At 40.7% G+C, this 25,962-nt stretch overlaps 1 protein-coding gene across 2 annotated transcripts; it reads right to left on the reverse strand.

The window, feature by feature from the left end:
• Window positions 1-2,696: 2,696 nt before the first annotated feature.
• On the reverse strand, window positions 2,697-14,224 carry snap25a (synaptosome associated protein 25a). Of its 2 annotated transcripts, none has more exons than XM_030771443.1 (7): window positions 14,153-14,224; window positions 12,275-12,316; window positions 9,745-9,793; window positions 6,922-7,039; window positions 3,576-3,695; window positions 3,028-3,172; window positions 2,697-2,765 (listed from the first exon to the last, which is right to left on the reverse strand). In XM_030771443.1, the coding sequence occupies exons 1-7, from the start codon at window positions 14,222-14,224 to the stop codon at window positions 2,697-2,699; spliced, it is 615 nt and encodes a 204-aa protein (XP_030627303.1). The 2 variants fall into 2 exon arrangements, with proteins under 2 accessions (XP_030627303.1, XP_030627304.1); XM_030771444.1 differs by lacking the exon at window positions 6,922-7,039 and adding an exon at window positions 7,280-7,397.
• Window positions 14,225-25,962: the final 11,738 nt, after the last annotated feature.

Raw genomic sequence — 25,962 nt, forward strand, 5'->3', positions numbered from 1 at the left:
TGAGTTCCATTTTTCTTCAGAAATGTAACTTCAGAAACGCTCTAATTACCGGCCTGACTGCGCTTGCATCTCTGACTCCACTGTGAAAATCATCCGCAGACATTAAAAGGCAACTGTCCATCCGTCTCTTCGTCTGTTGTGGATAGATATGCTGGATAAGTTCATGAATAATAAATGTGCTTGAGAATGGATTGCATCAGATTGCAACATTTCTGTCTAACATTTTCAGCATCGCGCGGAAACAGCGCTTCTGAAGACAACCAGAGATGAGCTAATCATAACACATCAACTCTCATTTCCAAATCAAGGCTTTAAAAATAATTGGCAAAAATATAAAGAGGCATTTTTCAATCCATACAACATGCGTAGGACGCTTTCATGTTTCAGAAATGTGGGACTTTCTTTAAAGCAAGACTATAGACATAGCCATTCAAGGCAAACACTGCATGTGCAGTCTATGTGAATTACAGTTTATAGGAATTACAATGGTTAACACTCTTAGACTCTTAGAGGGACAAAATATCTGATAAATGATAAATATCTGTGTCCTGAGCAAGTATTTCTATACTTTTCTGTAACTTAGTGATGCTGATATTATGAATATCTGGGATAAGACATTGGACTATTCAGGCCACAACATACCCCATAATTCATAATCCTTAAATAAGTCTGAAGAAGTTTAATTTCAGGGTTGATTAGAGCAAAGTCCTAAGGTCTTGGGGTTGTCTTATGCTTATTGGTCAACAGCAATGATAATAATGTTTTTTGTTGTCATTAGAGAATAATGGAAGTATATGAGGACAATGTATCTTCATTACTTTAAAACAGCTTCAGATGAATCCTCATTAATCTTCTCTTCTTGGGGTCAAACCTCAGCCGGCACTAGGCTTCTTTCATCCACAATAATCTGTCAGCAACTCACTTACAGACGGCTTTTATAAACAATGCATTAGGCTTTTAGTATATGATTACCCAATGGAAAAATATGCATTTCATTTGGGTGAAACCATGCAAACCATCATTATTTTGTATATGGAATAAGAGTCTATTGCTTCTTAACACTAGTGTACCTTGTACATATATGACTTAGCCCCCTATATACAGATCCAAGGGAGGGCTTACCAAGCAATAAAGACAACCCATAAAGAATAGGGGTTTATTACTTTTAATCAATTCAGCTAGCTACAAAATGTCAACCACTTCACAGACTGACAATGTACAGAGGGAGTTTTTCCATATTACATGCGTTGAGGACATCAATCTCACAGTTTAATCTACGTGTCATTCAGGTAAGGTATTTACTTGTCTTCTTATGATAACTATTCAACATTTCAGCGATTTGGTGTGCATAGCTCTAAGTACAGAAGCAACAAAAAAAAAAACCCTTTAGTATTTTTTTCCTTTTTTTTTTGTTATGGATAATAGTAATTTTTTTTTTACCAATAACAAACCACATGGGGGGGGGGAGGGAGGAAAGGATACAGTCTTCTTATAAAAGTAAGGTCTCTCAGAAATATGCGTCTTTGCTTTACATTGCAAACATTTACTTTTTTTTTTTTTTTCAGAGCATCCAAAACCTATAATACAGTAAACAACCAGTCCCCAACTTTCAGCACATATTCACCAACTTCACTGAGCTGCATAATTCAGATAGAAAACAGATTGTGTATTTTTTTTTTGTTGTTTTTTTTTTTTGTTGTTGTTGTTTTTTTTTTTTTGGTATTTTTTTGTTTTTGTTTTTTTTTTTGCAGAACCACCACCCCTTTATTTCAGCCCATCTCATTTCATCTGTAAGTCATTTTGCATTATTTTACAACAATGATCACAGTCTGTAAATATATATATTGACAGAATTAGTGGCACTATTGCAAACTTGCAGGAATATGGAACGTTCAAACGGTGTCCTAAAACTGAGCATGCGTTTGTCAATTTTGCTACTGCCATGATCATATTTTTTTTTTTTTCCTTATTTCTTTTTTTTTTTTTAAACAAGTTTTATTTATAAGACTCTAAAATCTACCATTTGTCATGCAGAACAAACAATTCACATCACTTGGAATGCAATGTCTATTACAGCTACAGAATCTAGTTGCACATTTGTCTAAACAGTAACTGATTATGGTCAGGATGAGGGAAATGAACCGAGAACGGCAACTGTAAGTGCTTTTTGTATTAGTATCATTGAGAATCACTTTTTTTTTCCCCCTTCTTCATTTGTCATAACAACATCAAAATAAGGAGCATGACAGCAGCCTAATGGAATGACACAGTTTTACTAAGACGATACTGAGATACCCAAAAAGGAAAAACAGCTTGTATAGCATTCCTATTATAGTTTTCATCCAGCAAAGATTCCATATAGATCTATATGTATACATATACATGCATATATATATATATATATGTATACATATATACATGTATATAGGTAACAGAGAGAATAAAAACTTCACAAGTGAGCTAGAGCCATTGAGTCCGCACTATATACAACCTTTGGAAAGAATGATACGGAGTATAAGAAATCATCTTACGAGGACAATCATTGAAAAAGCCGACAGACGACACGCAGAACAACATTTACAATGGGGGAGGTGATATGTGCATGTGTGCAAACCTAGAAGGTAAATACCATGATAAAAGCATGTTTGCGTTTTTCGACAAACTGCGCAATTGGTAAAAGTGTGTGCTTAAGGAGCCTAGCCACTGCCAAGCATTTTTGTGGCCCTCTGGTTAGCTTCGTCAATCCTGGTTTTGTTAGAATCAGCCTGGAGAGAGAAAGAAAGAGAGACATTCATTTGAAGAAATTGTTGTATTTTTATGATGTACAGTCCATGTTTAAGTCATGTGCTGATTGTTGAGTCAACCTGGGATTTAAGCCTGCTCAAGTGAGCAAATCCAAATTTTGTGCATGAAGTCCATGCAAGTACATGGATCTGGCATTACAAAACTTCTATTATAGGGGTCAAAGGATTTGAAATCCCGTTATGCGGTGAGACCCAATGTCTGGAATATACTGTCAGCCCATACCTTCTCCATGATCCTGTCAATCTGGCGATTCTGAGTGTCAATCTCGTTGCCCATGTCCAGAGCCATGTGGCGCAGGTTACCGATGATCCCGCCCACCTGCTCCAGGTTTTCATCCATCTCATTTTCCCGAGCATCATCTGTTACCCTGCACAGAGAGACACACACACACACACACACACAAAGAACATGTGACACACCTTGTACCAGAGAGCACTCTCTCTCCCTCTCCCTCTCTCTCACACACACACAAAGAGGTTTACGGGAGGTCAACTAAGCGGGAGGTTTCTTATCCATCCACTCACTGGGTGCTGCATTAGCCAGGATTATGCATGCAGATTATGTGACCGGTCGTGACGAGGTCCTAGACGTCTGGCCACCTCAGCCTTTCATCCATACCAACACACCTGTCTCCTCCAGACCTTTATTGACTCTGAGGCACTTTAACAACAACCCCTTTGCACTTCAGCATAAACCTTTTTTTCCGCCCTGTCTTGAGAACGTGCCCTCCTCCTCCTCCTCCTCCTCCTCCTCCTCTCTCCCGCCCTCACCTGCGGATGAAGCCTCCGCTGATGGCCATCTGTTCGCGCTCGTCCACCACGCGGGCAGGCTGGCTGGCCACCACACCATCCTGGTTGTTTCCCCAAGCCTTGCTTGCTCCGCTCTTCATTCTGCACAGAGCGAGTCAGAGGGTGAGCGTCGAAGGCTACAGGAAGCGCAGGCAGTGAGCCCTCACAGTGTAGGTAGGACAAAACAACAAGACAAAAAAAAACAAACAAACAAACAAACAAACAAACAAACAAACAGTCAAACTAGGGACTAGCAGGCAAAGCAGAACAAGGGATGGGATCATTCTGGTTCTATTTATGATGTGTGTGGGTTTGTTTGTTTTTTTTTAATCCTGCAGACATGTAACATACTTAAAACATGCCTTTTTTTAATGTTGATACACATACCTTTCTCTGAGAGCTGAAAAATTGGAAATAATCTTTCGTAGAAATAATTGGTATCAAACTAAGATGGATGAAATTTAAAGTGCACCCTCCGCCCCCCACCCCCGCCCCTGTACCCCAAGGTCCACCCAAGACCCGTTTGCCAACCTTTTGCAGTGGCTGCTGTCTGTTGGCCCACTCCCCTCCCAATAACATACTGGCCATTCTCCTCTCAGATTAAGACAAATAACAAATATGACAAGGCTTGGCAGACAGACAACACAAAGTGACAGGACTGCCATATCATTGGAGACAAGTGGAAACAACTGCAAAGGAAAAGAAACCAGAGGGAAGAAAATATAATCCCAGATTACCCTTTCATTGGCTTTCTGTTAAATTATATAATAAGAAATCCGAAGTTTAAGATTCCTTCTGACATCTGTTAAAAGAGTAAACTGTAATACTTTTGTTGGTTTATTCCGTCATCTCAGATATTGTCAGTTGTGGTTAATCTCAGAACTCACTGGTGAACTCTAGTGTGAGTGTTAGTCATATAATCTCAGTTGCTTGACCCTAACACCATTCTTTATTAATTCTGACAAATTAAATTACAATCTGCCTTGCAATCTGGAGATGACAAAGGATAAGGGTCTCCTAAGCCTGACAGTGAAGCAGGGAAACAGTTGTAACATATTACAGGTTTGATTACACATTGTAGGTTTTACAGTAAAATTTTTCCCCTGCCTCTCATCTTAAATTGCTACGGTCAAAATGCCATTTTCAGTAACAAACCTGGTCACACTGTTCAAACCTGAGCTTTCTTTATTATTGCTTTATTATTATCATTATTATCGTTATTATTTCTTTGATCTAAGCTCTCCATACTTGGTGTTCTGGTAAAGATATTTCTTGCTTTATCCAAATGGAGATGGTCAGGCCTCCCACATTAGAGCTATTTATAGAGATGGACTCAGGCTACAGTTCCCCTGTCTCTCCTCTTCTCCTCAGCGCTAACGCCAAACTGCCGACTGAACTCCATCAAATGTGACAGAGCACCAAATACCCCGACTAGTCAACACCACGTGTGATGCCATCAAAAAAAAAAAAAAAGAGGACCACGGATGTCCTCTTTCTGTATTATTAAATAAAATATTTTGTATGCATCTTGAGAAAAGATAAAAGATTCTCTCTCTAAATTATTAAACAAAATATTCTGTATGTATCTTGAGAAAAGATCCTCCTTCTGCATTATTAAATAAAATATCTATATATATATATTTTGAGAGAAGATCCCTGAAGTTACACAACTTGTCCATCTGTTTCAGTGTCGAAATACAGGACATATAAAAGTCTTAACTGACAATGACATGCCAACCTAGTTCCAAGACCAGATCAAAAAGAACAAAAAACAAGAACTCCATGTCAAAGTGAAGCTATACACCTGTCAAAGAGGTCGATTTGAAATCCCGTACGTTCGACTTTATTTCAAAATAAACCAGGTGCACGTTCAGGCACGTCGGCGCTAAACCTGCGATCTTAGCGATGAGAGGCATCACAAAGTCAAAGCCAGCTCTGTCTCCCTCCGCCTGACCTAAATCTCGGCAGCTCCCCTTGGGGAAGAAAAAAAGGAAAAAAAAAAAAGAAAAAGAAAAAAAAAAAAAACGAAAACAAGGCCCCCGCTAGCATAACCGCGTCTATTGCGGAACTTAAGCTATCTCTAGCGCATTTTTTTCCCTCACGTTATCTCGCTGTCTCCCCGTGACTGCAAAGAGGAAATGCCCCCTGGGGAACGCGCTCGATTTTACCGACAAATGAAAGAAGTTCATTAACACTATTTGGCTGATATCATGAGACTGGCATCATTTTCTGACACGTAGCAGTGACGTCATCATCAGCATTAGAGTTAGATCCGCATGCATTGGCATTCAAAGGGACATGCTACTGCAGTCACACAAGTCAGTGCCATTGATGGATGTGCACACAAAGTTGCGGGAAAAGAAATCTATTGGTCGCGTCTGGCGTCCTACAAGATGTTGGATCGCATGTGTTTGTTTGTTTGTTTGTTTACATGCATGTGAGCAAGTGGCAAACAATTGTTTGTAAGCTATGCTGACAAACCTCGCAAAGAGTTCTGTTAACTGGGAATTGAAAACCTCATTTTGATCTGCCAGTTTTTGTTGTCCTGGAATGCTAGTTTTTGTCTATATTAATTGTAGTGTAGGCGACAACTGACTACTCACTAGAATGGGGTGATATGCTTTTTGGTACATCCTTGTAAGGACCTTCCTGGTTGAAATAGATGTTCCCTGAAGCATAACTCTAGGGTGATATGTGAGTCATTTATCTCCAGCTTAAGCTTGTCAAATTAAAGTCACCAAAAGGACTACGCTGCAGGGATTTTTAAAGGCGATCATTCTTTTTTAAATTCCAGCTTTCGAGTTTGTTACCATTTTCAATACTTTTCTAACCTTGTTGTTCATGAGTCAACTTTGGCACATCCATTCAGTTTTAGAGGTAGATTTATCGCTATTTCTCATTCAAAGCACGGTTTGTGAAAGACCGGACCATACAGGATCTCTGCTGCATGCGGTTTTGGAAAGAAGCTGTGGAGGTATAGCTGGGGGGGGGGGGGGGCGGGCCCTTAGGTTCAATGCAGCATGCCCTAATCATTCATTGGATAGATTTCCTGTCAGTCCCAGCCTGAGCTGAGGGTGCAGGTCAATTGCATGTGTGTGAGCATGTGTGACCATGCCTCATGTTCATTCTCCTCCATGTGGCATACCACCGTGCACGAGCATGGGGTCTGTGAGTCTGGTCGGAAACTCAGGCTACAGTGAGCGTAGGCTACTGGCCACTCTTCTGGCACCTCTATACATATTTGTTTGTTTATTTGTTTTGTTTGGGTTTTTTTTTTTTGTATTTTTTTTTTTTATAGCAGGCAGGCAGGCAGGCAAGCAGCACCTACTTGTTACATGGACAGGAGCAAAGACCACAGAATTTTCCTAGATCGTTCAAATTCTTTTCTGCATCCTTCATGTCCTTATTGATTTGGTCCATTCCTTCCTCGATGCGCTCCAGTTGCTCTGATTAAACAACAAGTAATTTATCCCCCACAGAATGAAGCACGTGTGAAGAAAAAAGGAAAGAAAGAAAGAAGGAAAGAGAGGACAAAGAAGAGAAGACAAAAAAATCAGACAGTCACTGTGACAAAAGGAAACAAAACCAAACAAAAAAAAAAAAGAAAAGAAAAGAAAAAAAAAGGAAAAGAAAAACTGGACGCCACCACATACGATACACCCTTTCGGCACATGGTCAGTACCTACTTGTTACACGGACATATGAAAAGGCCACAGCATTTCCCTAAATCTTTTAAATTTTTCTCGGCCTCCTTCATGTCTTGGTTGATATGGTTCATGCCATCTTCAACACGATCGAGTTGTTCTGGTCAGGACAAAGGGATGACAGCAGTGGAATGAATTTTATTGTCTTATTTGATAGAAATATGAGCAATGAGTACTATTCAGCTAGGTGTGTGTGTGGTGTGTGTGTTAGCGCTATAATGCATCTATACGGAGAGGGGTGCATGCATCAGAATGGATCTATTCATGGTTTTGATTGAAAGCAAACAGACTCCAGATTGCAAAATAAAAATCAAGGTCAACAGCTAGGGATGTGTTTGAGTCATGATAAAGTGACTCTTCAGGTGAAGCCAGGATACCGTTGCTCAAGGACACTCATGATTCTGTAGGCTATATGGTAGTTTGAGAGTGCTTTAAACACCATGCAAATGATCTAAGAAAGAAAGAATGACAGAAAGAGAGAGACAAAGAAAGAGAGAGACAGAGAGAGAGAAAGACAGAGAGACAGAGAGAGAGAGACAGAGAGAGAGAGAGAGAGAGAGAGAGAGAGAGAGGCTGCCATGCTCAAGATGACATGTCCTCTAAGAGACAGCATGGTAGGGTGTTGACTCAGGGCTGTGGGACTCTAATTAGACATTTGAATGGAATTAGAAAGAAAGCCTTGATCCGTCACCAGGCCTATTGTGCGCACTGTGGGCTGCTTTTAGTTGAGTCATCCAATGGAAGCTGACGGATGCCTTTTCTCTCCATTGTATGTGAATAGCTCATGGTGTATTTGTCTATGCGGGGATAAGAGATGAGCATGGTGGAGGTGGTTTGGCGACCCGTGGTGATCCACTGGATCTGACTGTTGTGAGGGTTGGGATATGTAATCTGGAAAGTGGGTACAGATTTTAAGGTGAGGTATATGCTGGGGGGAGGGGTAAGAAAGAGGCAGACTAGGTGTGGTTCAAGTTAGCCAAAATCTAGTTAGTCAGATTTGTAGAATCCCTGGCATGAAGCCAAATAAGGTAAATATCCAGCAAAGCTGCACGTTTTTGGTAAAACATTGGTAAAGCCTTTCATGAAGGGGGGGGGGGGGGGGGCGGCGTCAACAAAACAACGGGAGAATATTCCAGAGGCTTGTCTTAGAGTCATGGATTCTTCCGTGTTTGGTAAAATTTCCAGACAGTGTCATTGTAAACCTTTAGCTTTTGCCCCCAGGTCAGCAATTGCGACTTTATCTTATAGTCGCATCGTTCCTCAATAACATGGACAGATAGTGGTCAGAAAGCAAATGTGGATTAATGTCAGCTCATGTCCAAGAGGTTCGTTTAAATAGGCTTTAGGAGGAAATCCTGTAGGTCTGAGGGGATGGGGGAAACGAGCTCTCATCCCCATCATGGATGACAGTAATTATCGGCTTCAGTCGGGGGGCTTTCCCAGGGACTGGCCAATAGGAGTATGAGACTGGAGCTAATGCACTCTGTAAGACCAATTATGTTATTTCCCCAATCAGGCTAAGCTAAACAAGCCACAGGACATTTTTAACGAGGGCGTCGGTCAGTTACAATCTCATGAGAGGTCGGCAGAGACGTTCGAGATCTCTATGAACATCCTGATGTTCTGTTGGAGCTGGAATTCTGATATCTTGATTCTTTTTTTTTTTTTTTTTAAATGAAAATTCATGACTACGCCGTGACAGGCCGCAAAGCATTCAACCAGGGATTATACAAAAGCATATTAGTATCCGTCATGAGAAAGAGTGTGATTGTTTGTCATTACCAGCTAAATCGATCGTTTTATTTTCCCCACTCAAAGGAAAGAGCCCTATCATTGGTTTACCTTCAATTTGCTTCCCTGAGGCAACTGGATTTTTAGTAGAGGCTTAAAACTTGCTGTTAATTGACCAGTCAAACACAAACACTGAAAAAGTGTGAGTTGCTTTGAACTGTAAAATTTGAGACATGAAATGTGGATCACATTATCTTTATGTTCATAGAAAAAAGCAATACAGTAGTAAACTGAATGTCTCGTTGCAGAAAACCAGGAGGTGAAAAGGAGGTGAAAAGATTAAGATAGCTGTTAGTTTAAAAGAAAAGAGAAGAAATTAATGAAATCACCCCACTCCCATGTCAAACATTTTCATAGGGATAGCAGCTATTTTTTTACATAGACAAACATAGTCAAATTTTGGTAACTCCTAGACTAAATTAAAAGTGGACTGACTATCGGGATTCTGTAAAATTTTACTGGTTAGAAGCACTATTTCTAAATGAAAAATTCTATCTTGGACTACTTGATAAAATGTATACTATATACAGACAAGATTTGACTCTTCTACTCAGCAAAAGAGGAACATTGTGGCAATTAAGTGCCATCACATTTTTTAAACTGTAGATCTGTTTTGATCTTCTCTGTTGTTCACTTTGAAATACATCCAGACTTACCTCCTTGCTCATCCAGCATAACCAAAGTCCTGATACCAGCATCTTTACTCTACAGTGCCCAGGGTGAAATGTGGAAGAGAGGGTGCAAAAAAGGGAAAGATGGAAAGGAAAGAGAGAGAGAAGAAAGAAAGAAAGAAAGAAAGAAAGAAAGAAAGAAAGAAAGAAAGAAAGAAAAGCAATCAGTCAGAGAAATACAGGGCTCATTCAATAGACAGACTGAGTCTGAGAAGATGAGACAAACTGGCAAGAGCATTCAAAAATGCATGCTTGTGGCAATACCCACAATTCCCTGTGCTTTCCTTCTCTTTGTCTCCTTGAATCTGACTTCGCAAGCAAAAATTTCTTCCTGACTCTACACCTTACATTAAGTTTCATTAAGTCATCAATTATGTCCATTTTCTGATACAATAACTTTAGGAAGTCACTTTTTATTTTCTGTCATCGTGTGTTCTGTTATGTTTTATGTAATCTCAGTTGACATACTGTTTAAAGAATATTGGTTTCAGAGAATATTGGCTTAATGATCCTCGAGCTGAAAGAGTCATCATCGTAGCCACCTCCCACCACAATGAAATGAGGTGGAAATGTATTGACAAAAAGACCAGGGTCAAATAGCTACCCACATTAACCTTTGGCACTAAACTCTTGCATGTAGCCACCAGTGGGATTAATAACATCCTATCACCAGGGCAGAACACGCTGTGCCTGAAAGAGCACACTTACTCTGATTGGAATATGTGGGTGAGACCAAGCATTTAAGCAACTCAGCAAAACAGGTTCATTTTGTTGTAATTTGTCTAATATTCAGACCCACAGAAACTCCTCATTTTCATTTCTGAGATGATGAGCATATTGGCAAGACATTCTCGTAAAGTCAGCACTTTTTATCTTCAGTGGCTTCATTAGGAAGAAAAAAATAAAACTATGATTGCCATTATGGACCACGCAATGTGTTTAGGGCAAACACTTCTTTTATATATATATATACATATATATATATAAAAATTTATATATAATTATATATAAAATTATATATATAATTTATATATATATATAAATTAAAATGATTTTCATTCCTAATATGAAAGCGGTCGGAGGCTGGCTGATTTCTGGTAACAGTTCGTTTAGACATTCTCAGTAGTGGACTCATATAACCCTAAAACACCCTGGGGGAAAAGAAACACGCTGAACAGTAAACATTTGATACATTATACATTGATTGACTTCAGCATGAGTATTGACCTGTGTCCATCTCTGCTTTGTCAGTGACAAACCACCCAACTACAGGTTATGGTGGTGTGCACAACAGGCTCAAATGAACACACAGTCCAAAAAAAAAGGAAAAAAAAAAAGAAAAGAAACCTTCAAAAATCATCTCTGCTGAGTCATCCCCTGGTTCTCTGTTTTTCAATGTGGCACCTGGTGCAGCCACAGAGAGCGTAAATCAGACTTCCCAGCTGCCTCAGCAGCTTTTTAAAGGAAACTGAGCATCGACGTTTTGGGTAATGAGGAGGCTCCGTGTTGTATAAATCAGTTCGAGATTGAGCATCATCCTCCCCTGTATGAGATGGCCCAAAAGTGCCTCTAATGCATCCTTAGGGGATGATATGTTTCAGCGACTAGCCACTGTGCCTCTGCATAGCACTTAAAACCCGGCAGAAACTCAATGCTCGACCAGCTGTAAATAATGTATGCGTCTCAAATCAATTTATTCTCCTCGTAGGAGACCTTAAACGGGAGGGGGGGGGGGGGTACTGTTTTTAAAAATTCTGCTTTCACCACCATCTGCACTTATGTATCTGAAAGCGTGTGGCACTAAGTTAGCGATAGCCATCCGTCGGTAGCTACGTTTAATCAACGCCTTAAAAATTCTGACTAATTCTCTCGTCCCAGACGTTCCTCCATTTTCTTTCCTCTCCTCTTTTCTTGAGTCAGTGAGTCAGTTCCTCCATCTTAAAGCCTGTGCTACGTTTGTCACCTGTAGGGAGAGTTATCATCCTGCTCATCTGCCTGTAATGGACTCGCGGACGCGCTGCGTTCAAAGATATGGTGACTGATTATCAATATGACCTTGAGATATGCAGCAGGGCCTTGTCATCATGTTACACCCCTTCCCCCACCCCCCCCCCCCCCCCCCCACACCTGGCTGTTTTTACAGTGAAGGGAGGGCGGGTGATGTTTGGCTCTGGGGTTTACAGTCTGCTACCATTAACCTCTCATCTAACCCACTGCATACACGCGCGGTACTGAAACGCTCTTCTGGCACGGGACCTACCTCTCACACACGCCTTCATTCATCTTTCCTACTTTCTTTATTGTATTTCCATTTTGCTTATTATCAGCTTTATACACTTGCTTTCAAAGATACTTATGTGATAATAATAAGTGTCCACATGATCGGTCTATATGGTCGCATCTCGAGATGAGATTTATTACGTGTATTAAGTTAAGAGATGGGTATTTTCTTACTAATCAGTTGGCTAGTAGGGGTGAGCAAATGAGATATCTTTGAATGATGTTGGTTCCTTACCTCTTCCACCAGCTGCAACATACGGCGAGTACTCTCCAGTGACTGTGGAAAGACAAGATAGACGTTAATTCGCTGAAGTCACCAGCAAAGAGCAGAGATAAAGATTTTTACAGCCATTGGTTGTGTGTGAAAGGAGTATCGACGAGTCTGAGGCAACAGACGTGCTAATCAATGGGTAACCAATAGGAGAGATCTATAACATGATCTCATTTACAAAAAACTATTGAATTGTACCGCTTTATTCAGCGGAAAAACTCATAAATTGAATTAACTTCTTATATATTATTGCCTTTTATTATCGCCTGAATCAATTTGCATTTATTCAGCCAAGATTAAAGTAAATATTGTGAGTGGTATATGAAAAGCAGTGAGAAGGAAGCATGCTATTTAAACAGTGGACCTCTTAGAAGCTTATGTCCACCAATTCAAAAAATAAAACTTATTTACCGCTTTGTAGATTCATTTTGAATAAAAATAGAACAGTTTTCTCTGTGCTCTTTTGCAAAAATACAGTTTCCGCACTCTCAGACGTTTTCAAAGTAATAACGTGTTTGTCCATTTTAAGGCTGCATATTGTTCTCGGGCAGTGCTTCTTGCTTATCCGCTCTCGACCAGCCGTCACAGCGGGTTTCCATTTTCTCTCTAAACAGGATACATTAAACGTGCAGCAACAGAGCGACTGGGCTCGTGAGCTCTTCTGTCTCACTGCCTCCTGTTCCAATGTCTGCTGCTTTGTCAGACAGCACACTTGGGGGGGGGGGGGGGTGTTAGGGGTTTGGGGGTGGGGGGGTTACATCCAGGGGCCAGGAATGCAGATCAGTACTGGACAACATGGTCTCCCTCAGTCATCTTACCATCTCATCCCACAACACTGACGACAAAGGAACCTGCTTTTTCACAAAGAAAGATGCTAGTTGGCCGCTATACTGAACAGCTGGACCTTGGCAGGAAAAAAAAATGCCCGTGTTGTGTTTTCTTCTTCTGCTCCCACGGCCCTGAGCCGGAGCATTTTCAGTCAGTACTGACTGGCCCAAACCGATCTTTGTTTACGGTGTTTACGTGAAAATACGTACAGTACTTCTTTTTGACACTGCATTTTGATATTTTCATAAGAAAACCCTGAGGATATTTTTAAACCATGAAGCGATGCGTGCCCAGATATTTTAATATTCAGCTCAGCTGTCTGAGACTGAATCACAGCAGTGGAAAGGGAGAAAGAGAGAAAGGGAGGGGGAGAGAATGAGAGAGAGAGAGAGGGAGAGCTACAGCGGGCGGTGCTCAGGCAGCAGGCTGGCCCAGCCCCTGGCACTTGCTCTCACAGTAAATGCTGCAACGTTATGTAAGGCTAGGTGCAGGTGGACCCTTCCTCTACCTGACATGCACACGCGCGCACACACACATACACAAACACAAACACACTCATACACAACGTGCACACATATGCCTTGCCATTCCAAGGCCACGATTCGTAGAATAGGCTATATGAAAAAACAATGCAGCAATGCCAACTGCTCAGTATCCTCACTATACAGAGTACAGACATTACCATCTCAACCACCCTGACAACTGTCACCGACATCAACAAAAATGGTCAGCTATCACCAAGCAACAGAGACTGATATTAGCATACTGTAATAATAATTAATAATTGCAAGAAAACATGGTTCATACCATTCCATCTATTTCTGTTGAATGACACCGGTGCATCGTTACCAAAACCGTCATTGACTGAATTGGTTAGTGATGTATCACTGTTGGATTTATCGTTGGTTGCCATTGGCTCTATGGTTTCCTGTACTATCCTTTGATACCGACTTTGGTTCTTTAAGAAAAATGCATTGTATCTTTTCCAAATCGTGGCGGGACGCGTGCGCTCACCTCATCGGCGAGCTGGTCAGCACGCTGCTGCATGTCCGACAGCTCATTGCGCATGTCCGCATCATCTGCCATGGCCGCTGGATGTGATGAGTGGAGCTGGTCTCCAACTGGGAAGAGTGGGTCCTACTGGGAGTCCGGGGGAAAGCTGAAAGACAATACATAGAGAGGGTGAAGGGAGGGGGTTAGAGAGACGTCAGGCAAATGTCCATTCCTTGATCTCACGGTTCTGTACCCATACACGTCTCTCGAGACAGAGCTGAAATAATGGCAGATTAGCTGAAGCAAAGATGGTCTTTCCTCCCAGTTGAGGGAAAGCCGGAGAATGAAACCAGTAAGAGAGTAAATGAGATTCGAGGGCTTTGCTGACTGACATTTTAAGCTCATTCTCTTTCCCCCTAATATTCACATTCAGACAATATTAACCTCATATTTGATGTTTACAATGTTTAATGTTTACAATGACCAGTTCAGTTTATAGACTTAATAAAAGTCATTCATTTGTACAGGCCCATCAAAGGTCACCAAAAAGGACACTGGTAACACTCTAGGAATTTACTCTTCTATTTGACACTTATTTTACAGTAAACTCAATGCCCTTCTAGTTTATTTTACACAGACACTCCGTATTAGTCTCAGTAATTATAATCCAGACATAAACGCGATCCTGGGCACCCTTATCGCAGAGCTTTGGTAATAAAAAAAAATCCCAGAGGCATTTGTGACGCCAATCGTTCAGACTTCCAAAGACCAGCGGTGGAAGACGCGTATCTTTTCTTGGTGAGGCGACAGTGAAAACTATGCCTCAAAGACACTCAAAAAAAAATCTTATTATCCTTTATAATTCCAGATTTAATCATGCAACCATGCTGTCGGTACACACCCTTTAGTGAAACAATAAGCTCATAGCAATGTGTTGTTCCTTGTAAAATACAGAAAGACTAAAAGAACGAGTAATCCACCGTAGCTCTGTGTCAGAACTACATTCTCCTGCACAGCCAAACACAGGCACGTCAGCCATTTCATAAATGTCCCTCATCGGATGATGTCCTTCCAGCCGAAAATCAAATTAGTTTTCAGCAGACATTAAAGATGTTATAAAAGCCAGATACAGCCTCCATTAATTACGTAACTCAACTCAAGCAATTAGTTTGAGCATAGCGTCCTGACCTTTTAGCGTAGCGTCTGAAAATGTAAGACGGTATCTCGTGGGGGACCCTCTGGGTTCTTTTTTATCCTACACAGGCCTCCACCACTCAAATGAGTGTCAACTGCTCCTTTAAAAGAGGAGCAAGGAGCAGTAAGTGCTTTACGCACGGAGCAACTATCCGACCGGTCACTCAGTCTTCGAACCGAAGCTACGAAATACTGTGTAATGTTCTTAATGAAAGAGCAGGATAGCTAGCGTATTTCACTAATCATTTTGGCTAAGGTTTTATATGATTGTGCTTTTGTGCTGTGAGCATAAATTACAATTATGAAAAGAAACTGTCAGACTTAACCTAATGCACATAGAACGGCAGGATTGCATTACTGACACTGCAAGAATTTTGAATCAATATTGCTGTAATATAGCTTTCTCTTCTGAAGCCAAACGGCAGAGAGATGTGTAAAAATAGCAAATTAGCTGATGATGCCCTGCAGTAAAATGTATGCTCCTTCTCGCTGTTTTAAATCCTAATTCCTACTGAGGGTCTTTTTTTTTTCTTTCAATCAAATAAAACTGTTGAAAATACTATTAGATATAAAAGGCAGCTCTTTGTTTGAATCGCATAAGCTCTAGACGAGAGAAAAATTTGCAAACCGAAACAAAAGGGAAGGAGGTTATCCTCAATTCCTTCCATCCTCATGTATTTATTAGGCCTTTTTTGGTTTAGCTGCAAGTCTGGCATAGCACACCCATGTTAAAAAAAAATAGAAATTAAAAAAAAGGGAAAAAAAAGAAAAACACTTTAAATTAGGTCAGTGAATCCTTTGGACTAATTTATTTATTTCACAGGCTAATTTACTCCTCCGTTCCCCCTTCATCTTTCATGACATCTGCTTGGGAGCATATCTTCACTTGTTTTACCTCCTTCCCCCATCTCTCTCTCTCTCTCTTTCTCGCTCTCTCCCCCTCTCTCTCTCTCTCTCTCTTGCTCTCTCCCTCTTTCTCTGCCTTTCCCACACGAGCACCTCCTATCTCATCTGGGCTTTATTGGTGGTAATAACATTTCTCTGCAATATGTCATACAACTGAGCTGAATGCGGCAGCAAAAAATGTTCTATCTAAAAAATGCCAGGTATATCTCATTTTGTAACAAATTGTTGTCCTCGGTTGATGAATTTTGTCACTAAGCACTCGTTACTTTTGTGCGCTAGTGCACGGTCTGGATGTGGAATCAGAATTTTACTTTGATGGTGAAGCCTGACTCCAAATCAGCTCATTGGGTAACACACATCTTTGGTTTACAGTGTGTGTGTGTGTCTGTGTGTGTGTCTGTGTGTGCACGCATGTGTGCGTGTGTGTGTGTGTGTGTAACAACAACAACAAACACCCTCTAAAGCACCATGACACCACATCCTGTCAGTCACCACATCAGTGGAGGTCAGAGAACAGAGAGAATGTTCTCTGAGATGAAACCTCCTTTATGACTTATTGACCCAACACCAAAGGGAGCACGGTGGGTTGTCTCCACAGAACACCAACCTTGGGGTGGGGGTGAAACCTCAGAAGAAAGGCACACACACACACACGCACACACACACACACACACACACTACAGAGAGAGAGAGAGAGAGAGAGAGCTAGTCAATCGAAAGACATTGCTGTCAGACCTGTGTTAGAGTGAGACCACCCATTTACAGAAAGACAGACTGTTCTTCATTTTTGTTAGATGTTCATCTCATTTTGTGTGTGTTTCATTTATGAACGTAATCAAATAAAAAGAATCCATATGACATCCATACATTCCCCACACAATTTAATTCTCTACAACATGCCCCTACATTAGATGTCAGTCTACCTCGATAATGCATGCATTTGTTTTGGTTTTATTTTTGTCCTCTTTTTGTTCTCTCATTCTCAGTGCATTGTTTCATTTTCAGCGTGCGTCATTTTTTAAAGAACTAAATCACTGATAACACACACACACACACACACACACACTCCTTGGAGCTATAATGAAAAATATGGAGATGCTGTAATTTGCATTCCTTCAGCCTACCACCAGTGTCATTTTTCTTCCCTTGCCCAATGGTAGCGAGAGCCGACGGGAAGCCTGGCTCCCCTCACCCTGGTCCCCAGGCTCCCATAACCCAACAAAAACACCCTATGTCAGCAACTGACAACATTATACCTGTATGCACGAGTCAAAATGCTTAATAGGCAGACATTTGCCCATTCGACCGATCCGTAAGGTGCCACCCTGTGAGAAAAGGTTTAGGAGATTACAAACAAACGTGTTAAAAATGTGAACTTCACGTAAAAGGGATGGCTACTGCGGGAGAAAACCTCTGCTAAAGAGGCGGCTAGAGAGCGAATCATCGTCGGCTGCCGACTAAAAACCGACTAACGGAGAGAGAGAGTGAGAGGAGAGGGTGTGAGTGGATTACCAAGGCATGCAGACTGCCGCGGAGCAGAACGAGATTAACCAACACGGACAACGGAGACAGCATGTGTCAGTGAGTGAGCTTTTTTTTTTGTTTGTTTGTTTTTTTACTCCTCAGGCTGTACTGATATGTATATAATCTTTGTTTTAAAGAATGGGGAGCTGTGTGTCTCAACACGTCGGGAGAGAGCACAGCCTTTTTGTGTAATGCCTGCAGTTTCTCTGCTGTTGTGCTGGCTGCCATTTTGTTTTCTCCCTACAAAGTACTCTGCCACTGATTTGGCTCCATCTGTAACAGTTTGTCTCATCCAAACTGTTCTTTCCAACGCACCACGCCCCCTCACTGAATTCCACTTAATCACATATAGTTGTAATTTGTAGTGGATGCTCCGTCTTTCTCTTACTTCAGTGAACGGTAAATTTACCTCAAATCCCCTGAAATGGGATGAACTTATCAAATTTGACCTCTAAATCTTCGAGTCAGAGGAAACAGACACTCTGTGAGATTATCTTTGAAATCAGGTCATGATACTTTCCTCTTCACAGTGTTATGTGTACTGATACAGATTAACCCTTCTGCCTAGAGAAATCATACCTGACGTTTTTTTGTTTTGTTTTTTTTTTTTCAAAATAAGAGTCTCTACGATCTCTGTTTGATATGATAATCACTGGTTACAAGTGTAACCACAGTTCAGTAAAAAAGCTGCTCACATAAGCACATGAATGAGAGAGCATGGAACTTTTGTTATAAAAGGATGTGGAAAATCTCCAATCTCCCAGCAGCTTTATTCAGCTACCAGATAGAGCTGATTTGCATAAAAACTCTAATTATTGGGTTCAGGGCTCAGTGGCCGTCTTGGTTCCATCAGGTTAATTACTACTGCAGCCCTGTCCTGTCCTGTATTATTACCTGTTCTATCCCTCTATTTTTTATTATTATTTCCTTAGTTATGTAGCAAACACCAACCACTCTTTCTGTTTTAGTATACATATCCCTGCAACGAAAGCCGTTAAAATATGAAATACTAACTCAATGCAATAATTAAGTGTGATAAGAATGAAAATGCAGCGGATGCAGTAATCATCATTAAACATTACATGCTTTAAAAATGCATTTTGCTGACAAGCTGACAAATCAAACATTGACTGTAGAACCTGTCATGTGTTACAGTATCAAAACGCTAAACCAGCATACTTGTCCTCACTACAAAGAAAATATATTATTGACAGGACCCCCCACCATCACCACCACCAGCAGCCCCCCCCCCCGCCTTCATTTATGCATTAACTCTTCTGTGCCAAAGCCTGACCCTGAAAGCAACCAGGAGGAAAAGGGTGTGTCACATCATCCATAATGAACAGACTATGGCTTGTACACCAGAAAAAAAACAGTGCTCTATGGGTTCTTAATACCTGCCCACACAGAAACAAAAGTGCTATTATATTACTTTGTTGCTACTTCTCCTACTCGGGCACTGATACAGCACATTTCTGCTGCACTGTAATTTTTGTGCTTGTTTGCATCAACACAAGGCTAAAACAAATAAATGCATAGTTTTTGTATACTGAGGTTTCACTAATTTGATCTGAGGTTTAGTATTCCCAACCATCTTGGACCATATATATATATATATATATATATATATATATATATATATATATATATATATGTAATCATCAAATATATATATATAAATACACCTCAAACACATTTTAAATAGAGCTACAACTCAGTAGTCTTGATATTCTCCTATCACAGACATTGAAAACCTTACTGACACTGAAAACCTTACAAAAACACCAGTATTTAAATGGCAATGCTCAACGCAGAGAGCCTCCATGTGCTAACCATTTTGTCTGACAAACAGGTAGCTCAGTGCACACTGAGCTGGGCCTAATTTACTCGTTTACTAAGCATGAGCAGCTGGCATTGCTCTCATAGCGTAAACTGCCAATACTCTGCAAGTCCATCATTATTGCCACTGAAAAACGTACAGCAGTTGCACTGTTCTTGTTGCTTCCTATCCCTGTCTAAACCTTGCCTGTTGAGTTGAAGAGCTGTCGATTTATTGTGAGCTCCAAGAATCAGTACAACCAGTACAACCAGTACAGATGGGATGCCTATGGTGCCATTAGTGTGTCGAGCTGTAAGAGGGGGAAGCCGCTCCCAGTACAACGAGTGCTCTTCATTGCCCTGACAGTTGTCTCTGCAGTCTCCTTACAAAGAACCAGGCTCACCGGGGAGCTTCAGGATAGATTTATTAACGGTAGGACCATAAAAAACATACTTTATACCTTATACCATACTTTATAAACATACCTTATTCATATGTACACATACATCTCAGAAGAGCCAGGAGAAATAACAAGCTTGCCATGACAGAGACGGGGGGGGGGGGGGCGTCACGGGCTGGAGTCATCGAGGAGAAGTGGGTGGAGGGGAAGACAGCTGCTAATGACGGTGTTTTATCATGTTTAAGATTAAAAATTTGATCTTCTCTCTCTCTCTCTTTTTTTTCATCTTCGACCGCATGTCATCGACATGGTGATAATAATCAGCCTGGAGATGAAAACACCAGAAGACTTGCTGCTATCACCTGTCCCATCTTACTCTTTGCAAAGATATTGCTATGTGATGGAACTACACATGCGTGGATGCTCACACACACACACACACACACACACACGTTAAGCACACTTTAGCTTCACATCCTAAACCTCAGCATCTGATCTGAGTGCTGAAGTGGCATGAAATGGCGCTGTTAAATATTTGAGGAGTCGTAAAGACAAAAGGCATTAAAAAGCAATTTGAGGATCCTGTGTCCGTGCAGAGGTCAGACAGGAAGATGCTATGTATTACCATGGCCCTCCGCCCAGTCTCCCCTTCATCTCACTGTTAAAAATTAAATTAATCAATAGATAGATGGATCAATTAATCCACTTACATATTCATGAGCTTTCCACTTCATGGTTAGTTCCAAATTGGATTTGAAATCCTCTCGTGAAAATGAAACTGTCAACCTCTGTGGGTCATAAACGAGGGCTGTTTACAATTACTCTGTACAATAATTCTGATAATCCATGAGATTATCAAGTCATCATTTTCAAAATACGCAGTAAATGTGCAGGTTATTTGAACAATTTATATGCTATCTGATTTACTTACATTTGGGGAAGAAAAACATATTGGAGCCGGCTGACTGAAAAATTAAAAAAAAAAAACAAAAAAAAAAACGGAGGCTTGTTTCCTTCGTTTGTCACTAATTGATTGTCCACTGCCATGATGATTTAGTTCAGTGAACTAGTAACTGTGTCATTATCAAATTACTGCCTGGCATTGGGTGCTACCAAACACACACACACACACACACATACAGACGTACGCACACATGCTCACACAGACACACACACACACACATTGAAACAGAGGTGGTGACAGATGACTTGCATTGCAGAACCACACAACCCATCTCTGTAGGATTCTTCTTGTGAGGGCAATTCTGAGCTTTTAAGCATCAATCTGAATTATGAGGTGAGGTCTCAGAGTTCTGGCAGCAAATAACATTTGATTTGATCAATTCAAAAAACTCCAGATAGAATTATTCACTCCAGCATAACTAAACAAAATGCTTCAAGATATTGGTCTAAGTTGGCAATAAAAAAAAAAAAAAAACAAGTACTCAGCGCATGATTTCTTGAGCTATTGCAGATTACTGCATGGCATAGTTGCAAAATTTCTGTATGTAGAAACAACTGAAAGAATTTGCCAAAAAGGGTAACTATATGAGTGCGAAACTTTCACAGTCATGTTGGGCTATAGAGATTAGGCAGCCAATGTGCCCATTGAGGAAAGGATTAGTGGCTAGAGTTTTAATCCTGGGCGGACAGACTTTGGGTAAGCATGCGGCCCGTGACAGAGTACAGTTGCGTGGATTTACAGTTGCATACACATTCTGCTGCAACACTGCAACACCACCCCTATGCCTGCTGTCAAATGTCTCTAATTATGAAGTGGGAATCTTATGTTCCCACATCAAAAATGAAAGCAGTGTCTAGATATCTACTGATAATATTCATGCATGATGCCTACATGGTTAAAGATACCAAGAGAAAACTGCTCAAGGTCAAAAAACCATGTCACCCTCCTGTTTCGCTTTAGAGGTATTTTTTCTTTCCTTCTTCTTTTTTCATCCACCTCGGGCTGATCCAGGTTGTTTAATATAAAAACAACAATTTGACAAGCAAGACTCAAGCTTTTTAAGCACTTTGACAATTTCACATTCACATCACTAATCCCCCCTCCCTTTTTTTGTTTCTTTTGAGATTTCAGTGGCTAATGGACAACGTGACCCCTCTGTGTTTGATGTGACATACTAGGAAGCTTATTGGCCCACGCTGAAAATTCATAAGGTGACCGTATGCTCTGTTCAGGGTTTTCTGATTCGACTGCAGCAGGGTTGTTTGTTTTTTTTTCAGGGAGTGAGTTGTGTTCTGTTGTGTTTGCTGTTAAATTAAAGGAGAGAGCAATGTGTCACCAAGCCCATCCATCCTCTTTTCCACCTACACACAGTGCAGTATCTCTCTCTGTCTCTCTCTCTCTGTCTCTCTCTCTCTCTCTCTCTCTGTCTCTCTCTCTTTATCTCTCTCTCTCTCTCTCTCTGTCTCTCTCTTTCAGAGGTCTCAAAATGAAAATGGTACATGTTGAAAAGAAAGACAGAAATACTAAGGTATTTTTTTTTCTCTTCGCAGTGCAACATTTTCCATATGGTTGACACATTCGCCGGGGTAGCGGAGCAGAAAACAAACATGTGAAATAGGCCAGAAAACCTGAAAAGCCAAGCCTAAATTAAACCTTTGTTAAAGAACGACGTTCTAGATCCTATTTTGTCTCATATCACTGTTCTTCTCTCATAGCCTTTTCTCCTGCCTCTTCATTCCCTGACTTCTCCTACGCAAACGTTTGACCTGTTTATCTTGATTTATTTTCTAGGTTTCAGAATCAGTTCATTTAAATCTAAACTTCGAGGCCAATGTTGTGTAAGGCCTTTTACATCAGACACTTGTCACTTTTTAGCCATAGTGATGCATTAGACCCTCTGAGTAGTGCACTTGCGCAGGGGTGTTGCGGATACTTCTGGCAGCCATTTTGAATCTGTGAGAATGTTATTGTTTACAAATTAAAGAACATATATAATTCAGCCCTTCCTGTGCCACTAAATATGCTCGATGTAACAATGCTCTCTCCTTTGTCTAGTATTATTATACTCACTCTGATTGAGATACGTATTTCACAAGTAATACTTATTTCATGTTTTTTCAATACACTGAGTATATGCATCAGCATATATGTATGTTCAACTGCAAATCTCCCACTTGAATTTTCCGCTCCTTTGCTCCTTGTGTCTTAATGTGAAACCACCATCATAATGGTACACTTTTAAGCAATGTGGCTGCAACTCAGAAAAATCTAGCTGTAACTTTAAATTTATTTAATGAGCCAAAAATGTACAACAGGCCAAAACGTTTCATTGTCAGCGTTCCTCAAGGTTCTTCTTTTGTGAGTCACTGCGTCATAAAATGTCCCCAAAATGCCAAGACGCAACTGATGGTATTACACTACTGATGAGGCACTGATTGAACACATGACGCCAAGTCTTTTTCGACGTTGCCATATTCTGTATCAGTGTCACGACCACAGGTATTCGATTTTGAGACATTATAGAGGTCAACATGATCAGTCGGTCAGTATACACTCGATAAACACTATCTGGATACACCACAAGAGATAACTGCTAAAATACGTAAATTAATTCTTGTAGATATGACCCAAGAAGAATTTTCACCATTTTGTAAAGCATTCATTTTTAACATTAAAAAGCAAAATGTATCACGAAAAGCCTTTACTTGATATGCACAAAACGGATCGTGCTTCGTGCAACGTTAGAGATGGTATCATGAGTCACCACTTACTCGGGGAACAACCCAGCAGCATACGCTCTGCAGTCAAACCAGCGTAAGCCGCATTAAACGATCAGATTCAATAGTGCTGCCAAAAGCATGCCAATCTGTCCAGCACCACAACTGCAACACGGAAGAAATCTAGAGGATAGATGGCGAGTCGCACGAAAAACATGTTCAGTCCCAACTTTTCACGATAATGAAACAGCATTTATTGTTGCTGGTTTATGATGCCTACTGCCTTGCGCTAAAACATAACACGATTAGTTTTCTTCGTGCCTATAGAAGGACGAGATAATGACCAGAGTCAAAAAACGATGATGATGATGATGACAGGCGAAGCAACTTTCAAATACCACCACAATCAATACTGAGCCGTATTTCAATATGAAACCATAAAAACATGCAAAATTACTATTTGAGAAGATAACAGTTCAAAACAACCATTATGCAGGTGCAATGAACTGGCATAAAACTTGCACGGTTCATCTGCGTTTGTCGATGTCGAACTGTATCACAAATCTGTTAGAATGCAGCAAGCTGTGGGTTATGCATAAATATCATTTATGTTTTACCGTGCACTTAACGACGAATTAAGGAATTGTATAACTTATGTTGTTGGTTTTGTGAAATCAAGAGGGGGTGAGTATGATTAGCATGAGAGTATGGAGATAGTGGGAAGGTAGTGGACATTGTTGGTAAAACATGTTCTCAGCCTTAGTAAATACGAGCCCAAAGATGCCTCAGTGCGGGTATCTCCACTATCCGCCCCCGCTCGCCTCTGCCCAAGCCCCCGCCCATCGTCTACCATCGGGAAGACACAGACAGTAATTACTGTTGCATCGTCACGTATATATGGCAAGGTTGTGGCCATTTTGACGCAATAAACTGCGAATAACAAACACGAACGTATTGAAAGGCAACACATTCATGGAGTTTGATGACAGTGTCTCCCCATTTCCCCCACCCCCACTTTCTCTATCAACATTCTCTGTCGCAGTTTATGGCACTGGCACCCACACCCTCCCCCCCCAAATTCAATCACGGATCCAATATTTTCTCTCTCAGATGACCACTTTATCATGACATTTTCGCGTCATAAGGCACTTTGTCAGCAGCATCTTTTCCGCATTATGTTAAATGTGATAAATCTTTGGGGGTGACAGACAGCCACTTCACGGTTGTAGCATATCGTCCTGGTTTTCACAACTAACTGAACATGCTAGCCTTTTGGTAGCCCGCGTAGATAATGATACGACAGACATGCTTCTGTCATCAGAAACAACCTTTTAAGGAATAAGGTGACCCTGCACAAAAAAACACAGACCAAAACCAGGAATGGCGACTACTACCACCGGCAGCCCAATCGGTGAAAATCTATGTGAATTCGTTTCACGTAACGACAAGCGTTACAATTTTTCGCTAACAAGGGTACCACATGAATTCGGCAGGAAAAAAAAAAAACATCTGAGCGTCGTCTCTGTCCAAGGTCCTGAAAAGCAGAAACCGCCCACATCGTGCGCATTATCACACCGCATCCAACACAGCATACAAATCTGTGTTACACGAGACAAAATACATGACTACGTCCGATATACTAAGCCCATAGCTAAACTTCAGTAACAAAACAGCGCGTTTCAATTCATCAAAAGCAAACATTTCATGTAGTTATTTAGAGACTTTACACAACAGTCCTTGAAAAAAAAAAAAAAAATCAAACGGCACTGGCTTTAGACCTCTGACAGAAACTGTATTCCAAATCTAAATCCCAAATTACATTTAGTAACAGTTTTCTTGTTTTAAATAAAAGTTTATTTTAAGTTAAATAAAATGAATTTAATCGTGATTGTCTATGATTTAAAATAAACCTACCTGAACCTGTGGTCTGTGGGTCACCGTCAGTAATAGAGAATTCGACCACTAACAGATATCACTCCCCTTCTGTTAGGACTGACTTGCTGCAAAGGCACTGCGCGTGTTTGATACCTCTTCAGTTCCTCTTCAATGGAAAGCAGCTCTGCCCTCGCTAAAGATGGCGGCTGTTTTGACGTCAGCACCTTTTAATAGAAATTTGTCAAGGGGGAGCGGCATGGAAAGCTCGAATCAAAATCGGTATTCGCACGCGCACTGGCTACTGACCTACCGAAATCATTGTTATAAACGCCAAAGCATCAAAATGTATCCAAACGCACATTCTTAAGAACCATCTTCTTGAGTGAGTTGGCTTTACTCCAGATGCAAACAAGACTGCTTTCTTTTAACTAT

Source organism: Chanos chanos, chromosome 4, assembly GCF_902362185.1.
Source record: "Chanos chanos chromosome 4, fChaCha1.1, whole genome shotgun sequence".
NCBI classification, from domain to species: Eukaryota; Metazoa; Chordata; class Actinopteri; order Gonorynchiformes; family Chanidae; genus Chanos; species Chanos chanos.